This window comes from Trifolium pratense, linkage group LG5 (assembly GCF_020283565.1).
Source record: "Trifolium pratense cultivar HEN17-A07 linkage group LG5, ARS_RC_1.1, whole genome shotgun sequence".
In the NCBI taxonomy this organism is placed as follows: Eukaryota; Viridiplantae; Streptophyta; class Magnoliopsida; order Fabales; family Fabaceae; genus Trifolium; species Trifolium pratense.
Window position 1 is genome coordinate 50637196 of NC_060063.1, and position 7013 is coordinate 50644208.

General features: G+C 32.4%; 1 protein-coding gene across 1 annotated transcript; it reads left to right on the plus strand.

Annotated features, from left to right (window-relative positions):
- The first annotated feature begins 1053 nt into the window (after positions 1-1053).
- Positions 1054-5745, plus strand: LOC123884114 (heparanase-like protein 3). The gene is made up of 9 exons (XM_045933123.1): positions 1054-1598; positions 2401-2437; positions 2574-2757; positions 2881-3029; positions 3521-3751; positions 4049-4238; positions 4481-4606; positions 5086-5185; positions 5274-5745. The coding sequence occupies exons 1-9, from the start codon at positions 1383-1385 to the stop codon at positions 5625-5627; spliced, it is 1587 nt and encodes a 528-aa protein (XP_045789079.1). The 5' UTR covers positions 1054-1382; the 3' UTR covers positions 5628-5745.
- The last annotated feature ends 1268 nt before the right edge of the window (positions 5746-7013 follow it).

The following is a 7013-nucleotide window of genomic DNA, read 5'->3' on the forward strand; positions in this document are numbered from 1 at the left end:
AATAACATATTTTTATAATTGTCAATGACATTATTTATTTTTTTCCAAAATTACTTTTAATACTAGTGTTTTATTTTATAAAAAGTGACGGAGGAGTATAAGTTTCTTACAAAGATATTTATTATTTTTTTTCAAAAGATACCTACTACTACTTTACATTAGAATATAAAAAGACTATTATAAATGAGTCAGGATCAAATGACACCAATTAGTTTGACACCAAATGTGACACCTGTCAATAACGTTTTAATCGATATAAATTTTATAAAATTCACCGTTAGATTGAAAGTTTATATCATATAGATCATTTGTGTAAAATTACAGACAAATCCAAAATCATTTGATATGCTATTACGATACATAAAGATTAACGACATATAAAAAAAGACGCAAACCGTTAAAATGTGACGAAAGGAGTATACTATTTCTTCTATTAATTCTTTGGTTCCGGTAAGTGGTATAATTGAGTGTTTGAAAACAGCGTAAGTAAAATTTAACCAATTTTTAATTTTTTTTTACTAAAATATTTGACCAAAAAGAATTCAAATTCTTTTGAAGATTCAATTAAGCTCATTAAGGATCTCAATATCTTTGGTTGATCAAATATACTATTCTCCTTGCATTCAGAACGTCGGCACATGTACCCTCTTGCATCGATTCTATTATTGCTAATGAAATGTCATGAGTTTCCTTCTGTCAAAAAAAAAAAAAGAACGTCGGCACCTTTTCATAATTTCATTTCAACAACGATAAATATTTGTCTTTATTGTATCTTTTTTAATCTACTTTTTCGGATCTTAAGCAAATTTCCATTTTTTATATTTATTAGATAATTAATATATCAGGTCTTAATTGTAGACTAAATATATTAATTATACAATGAATCTAAAAAACAAAAATTTAAGCCACTAAATTTGGTCGAATGGTAAGAGATTATGATAGTATGCAGAAGGTCTTGGGTTCGATCTCTCTAACTCCATTGTAACAAAAAAAAAAAAAAACAGAATGACTCCGTTGTAAACAAAAAAAACAAAAGCAGAATGACTCCATTGTAAAAAAAAAAAATGTAAAAAAAAAAAAAAAAAACAGAATGGCTCCATTGTATTATACTGTAATTAAGGCGAGAGGAGTATTTATTACTTTGAGGAATCCGTAGAATATAACCCCTTTTCTTAATTTCATGTATTTAAAACCCAACCCAGCTTAGATACACATGAACCTGTTTTTGCAACCATACTAACATTTGATGACATAGTAACATTATTTTGTGTCTTTTTTATGCATGTGACTCTGCAGTAAAGCCCTTACTACCCGCCACCAACATCATCGACATCTTTATATATGAATAAAGACAAAGATCTTGAATTTTGTTGATTCTGAAAATGGGTTTTCGGATTCAGCTTCTGGGTATGTACTATTTGGCATGGTTTAGCTTTGTTGTTAGTGAAAGTGTAAAGAAAGGAAGTGTTATAATTGATGGGAGTTCTGTGATTGGAAATATTGATGATGATTTTGTTTGTGCAACTTTGGATTGGTGGCCTCCTCAGAAATGTGATTATGGTACATGTAGTTGGGGTCTTGCTTCTCTTCTCAATCTGGTATTTTTCCTTTTGCTTTTTTTTTTTTTTTATTTTTAATTTCCTTTTATTTTTTCATTTTTTGTTCTAATTTTTGTCTTGGAATCTGCAAGGTGAGTTTTAGAATGTTTGCTTATTACTCCAATGATTCTTTTGAAAACTTCTTTCTATGTTGTAGTACTGTATTGTTTTAATGATTTTTTTTTGGGTTTTCGAAATGGTGTTTGAATTTTGAATGCATATTGGGATCTCTTAGCTTATCTGCAAATAAAAATATCCATAAAAAGCAACAAAGTTTTAGTTTTCTAATTAAGATATCGCTATCTAACCATCATTTGTGGCGAACAAACTTATAATATGTACAGCACATAACAATGACAGAACAGCAAATTACCTTTTTTTTCGTGTACTTAATGATAATTAATAATCCATTGGTTTGGCTAGTTATGTTTTATGGACATCTTGTGTGTGACCCTAGTGGGTCCGATAACGGTAGTCCAACAGATCTGGGATAGGTTTTGGTAGCATCTTAAAATATGAATTGGTTAACCCACTTGGGTTGGTCTGATAGTATTAGTTTGGGAGCTGAGAGTGTGCTCCTTCTTAAGGTCTCAGGTTCGATTCGCCAATTGAGTAGGCTAATTTAGCTTCTTAAAAAAAATCTTTATTTATACTAGTTTAATTAATTAATTAATTAATTAATTAATTAATTAATTAATAGTTCTGTTGTGCATATCTCAACAAGTTCTAATAGTTTCATTTCATGCCACCTTCAAAATCTTGTAGAATTTGTTACATTACTTTCTTTTTTCATCTCATGCAGGACCTAAACAACAAGATTTTTTTAAATGCAGTGAAAGGTGAGGGAGAATTGTTATTCCATATTTCCATCTCTATTATTATTGTCATTAAAATGGCATCAATTAAATTAAATTCTTTCATCAATTGTACTTGATCATTGCTTGAAAAACTTATCAAGGTATCATTTGTTTTCAGCCTTTTCACCGTTGAAACTGAGATTAGGTGGAAGTTTGCAAGATAAGGTGATATATGAGACTGAAGATTACAACCAACCGTGCACTCCTTTTGTCCGAAAAGAATCCGAGATTTTTGGATTTACACAAGGGTGCCTCCCAATGCAAAGATGGGATGAACTTAATGATTTCTTCCAAAAAGCAGGGTAAAATTAAGTCATTTGTGTAGTATGTTTGCGCTGGCGCGCCCATGCTTGCATTTGTGTGTGTCAAGACTTATGGATTGTAAAATATTTTTAAGGAGTTAACATTGTTAAACCGTGCTTTAGGGCAAAGATTGTCTTTGGATTGAATGCTCTTAATGGAAAGTCAATACATCCTGGTGGTTCTGCAAATGGACCTTGGAACTACACGAATGCTCAATCGTTTATTCAATACACTGTTGGAAAGAACTATGACATTCATGGATGGGAACTTGGTGAGTATATGCATGCTGCTCTCGTTAAAAAGTGCCAAAGTGTCACCTCACAATAATAAGACTAAAATTGAAAATGGTGATTAGTAGTGATCAGTAGTAATCTTTATAGAAAACGGACCAATGGACCATGAACCTGTTTGGATTGACTTATTTGAGCTTAGCTATTAACATAAGCATTTATGAGAATGTTTGGGAGAACTTATGGAAACAACTTATGACATGTTCATAAACTATTTTCAACTTATTTCCATAAGCTCTATATGGTAACTTGTGAAAACCAACTTATAGCTTATATGAAATCAATTTGACTTTATTCTATCTTTTGTTATAGAAATAGCTTATACATTATGATATAAACATATAAATAAGTTGTTTATCCAAACAAAGTCTACAGTCTAGAATTAGCTATTCTACTCTATATCAAAGTATATTGAATAAAGTTTTTCTTGCTTGAGCCTTTAGTAAATTGAGTGAGCTCTTTTTCCTTGCAGGAAATGAATTGAGTGGGAATGGTGTTGGAACAAGTATTTCTGCAGACCAATATGCTTCTGATTTTGCTGCTTTAAGAGGGATAGTTGACAATGCATATAGAGACATTGAGCCTAAGCCATTAGTCATTGCTCCTGGAGGTTTCTTTGATGCAACTTGGTTCAAGGAATTTATAAGCAAATCTGGTAAATCTTTGGATGTGGTCACACACCACATTTATAACCTTGGACCAGGTACTATTTCACCTAACTGGCTAATAATATTTATTACATTTATCGAAATCACATAAATTTGATTACAAAGTTTAATAGGCATACACTGTGAGTGAAAAGTAGTTTTACACCGACAAGACATCTAATATGAGTAATCTATTTTGCCATGTCATATCACCATATTTAATATGTAGTTACATGAATGGAGTGATATGATAAAATATAGAATTTTTATTGGATATCAATTAAAACTAATCTACATTGCATATCCTTTAAATCTTTTCATTATATCTTAAAACTTGTTTATCTTCTATCCAGGAGTTGATCAGCACCTTGTGGAGAAAATTCTGAATCCTTCATATCTTGATGGAGAGAAAAGTACATTCAATGGTCTGAAAAATGTTCTTGAAAGCACAGGAACCTCGGCAACAGCATGGGTTGGCGAGTCAGGAGGGGCTTATAACAGTGGTCATCATCTTGTATCCGATGCATTTGTCTACAGTTTCTGGTTAGTGCTGACTATCCTTGATCCTTGATTCAGATACATTTAGGAGTTCCTCAGAATATGTAGCACAGACGCTTGAGATTGAAGGCGTGTCCGGTGTCCGACACGTATCTGTGGTCGACACTTACTCGACAGAGATACATGTTATTGCATACTTCTATTTTTTTCCAATTATTACCCGTGTCAGTGTTAGTGTTGTGTCCGTAGGTTAGAACTATTTTTAGCTAATGTTGTATCATAAACAGGTATTTGGATCAACTTGGCATGTCTTCTGCTTATGACACGAAAACGTATTGCAGACAGAGTTTGATAGGAGGAAACTATGGTTTGCTCAATACTACCAATTTCCTTCCAAATCCAGACTACTATAGGTATTGAATTTAACAGTCTTATTTTCTTTGATCAAGTCATGAGATGTAAAATATTAAATGTTAGGACCTGAGTACTTTGCATGTCGGTAGCTGGAATGACATTTGATTATCGATTTTCCTTTTTAATTGTGATAGAGAGAAGATGAAAGCTATCTAGAGATGACGTATTTCCAGAAATACTGAAAACAATATTTTGAAAATTTTCAAAAGTATTCAATCTATTTTTTATGTACATCTTCAAAAACTTCCATAATGCATTCTTCATTTCACAACTATCTTGATTAGCTTTGTTCAGCATTTGTGTGGATCGCCCTTCTTCAGCTGATATGAATTCATAATATATGTGCCAGCCATGTTTGATTTATTAAATGCTTGACATACAACTTTGTCTACTTTGGAAAATACCCAATTTCAAATGGATCCATAAATTTTTATGGTAACATTTCTATGGTAATGTGATAAAAAGTTCTTTTTTGCAGTGCTCTTCTCTGGCACCGGCTCATGGGACGACGTGTACTGTCAACTACCTTCTCAGGAACAAACAAGATACGAGCTTACGCACACTGTGCTAAGCAATCCGTGAGTGAAATTTCGACTATGAATATCAAGTGATTGATGTATACTATTACTAACCTTGAAATCTAATTTTATATACTTAATATTACAGAAAGGAATCACCATACTATTAATCAACCTGGACAACAACACAACTGTTGAAGCGACATTTAGCAACACTAACAGTTTGCGGCATAGAAAGATGTCCTATAAGTCAAAAATAATGACACTACCTCTTCATAGTACAAGTGAAACAGCAAGAGAAGAGTACCATCTAACTCCACAAGATGGAAATTTACATAGCCAAATCGTGTTACTGAATGGAAATGTTTTAAGCGTAAACTCAGATGGTGATATCCCTCGATTGGAGCCTCTATATATAAACTCATCAAAACCAATTATGGTTGCTCCTTTCTCCATTGTATTTTCTCATATACCTGATGCGGTTGTTCCAGCTTGCAGCTAGTGACGTTGCAATAGGCAAAACCGAAAATTGAAAGTGACAAATTCAATTTCTTATCTTTCCTTTGTTGTAATCACTAAGTCTATCACTCGATTTATCCATGCTTTGTCGAATTTCATCATGCATAGGAAAAATTGAACAACCATCTTCAAATTTTCTCAAATGCTCCTCATTAGGAGAATCTGTTATACTTTCCCATGCATCCATCATTTGGTCCCAGGACTCTTGCATTTAACTTGTCCATTATTGGCAAATGGCAATACTCCAATTGGTTTTATCAGCTATAGATAAAGTTTCACTCAAGAACAAAACATTTGGTTTAAACACACCGACGAGGTACTTAATTAAGACTAGGAAATGTACGCCTAATAATAGGAAATGTACGCCTAATAATACTCATTTTAACTGGAGAGCCAGTCGACTCGTAGAAACACCACATGGTTACCAACTAGATATCCTGTTTCACACCATAAGAGTTCGGCGGCGACCTTCAGATGGAAGGTAGAACGATATGTCGATGACATTTAGACGGAGGTAGATCGGCGGCCACCTTTAGATGCAAGAAAAAAGAGATTTTTGGCTACAACTTATTTACACCAATTCCTTGTAGTGCTTTCATTTCTATAGGGATCTTCTACTTCTAATACTAGTTTCGAGACTCGTGCGTTCACACGGGTTCATCAACTTTTATTCAATATTCAAGTTCATCATTAATCTAAAAATTTATTTAGTATAAAATATTAAAATATTTGTTATATAATACTCCCTCCGTACCACAATATATGTCACTTTGGGAAAAAAATTTATACCACAATATATGTCGCTTTATATTACCAATGAAGCATTTAATGCTATTTTTCCTATTATACCATTAACAATTTATTATTCTCTCTTCTTTCAATTCTTCAATTTATTTTTTTCATACCATAAATGAAGGACAATTTTGTAAATCAACTCATAATCTCTTTTTTCCATATAACATTAATTACATTTCTTAATATGTGTAAAAGTGCCAAAGCGACATATATTATGGTATGGAGGGAGTATTGGTAAAATATAAGTGTAACTATTTTGCTCTTTCTTAAAACTTATTAAATTAGTTTTGGACATCCGTGCCAAGCACAGGCTAGAATTTCGTCTAAGTTAGTTATTTAAAATTATTTCAACTGTTGCATATTATATTATTTTTATCCATAAAGTATTAATTAATGTCACATATTGTCCGCAAACCGTTTTTTTGTTGAACCAAATGTATACAGCTTCATGCACAATTGCAGAGACTAATTAATCTCCTCGAAGTAATTGAGATCTATTTAAGAAGTTAACATCTCCCAACGGATGTTTCTCCATACACACCGACTAGGAACTACATTCTTCTTTTAACTATAG

Bases quoted from the DNA above. Each gene is read 5' to 3' on its own strand.
- LOC123884114 (XM_045933123.1), top strand. From the start codon at position 1,383: ATGGGTTTTCGGATTCAGCTTCTGGGTATGTACTATTTGGCATGGTTT. The intron at 3,030-3,520 runs GTGAGTATATGC...TTTTCCTTGCAG, and splicing joins CATTCATGGATGGGAACTTG to GAAATGAATTGAGTGGGAAT. The intron at 4,607-5,085 runs GTATTGAATTTA...TCTTTTTTGCAG, and splicing joins CCAAATCCAGACTACTATAG to TGCTCTTCTCTGGCACCGGC.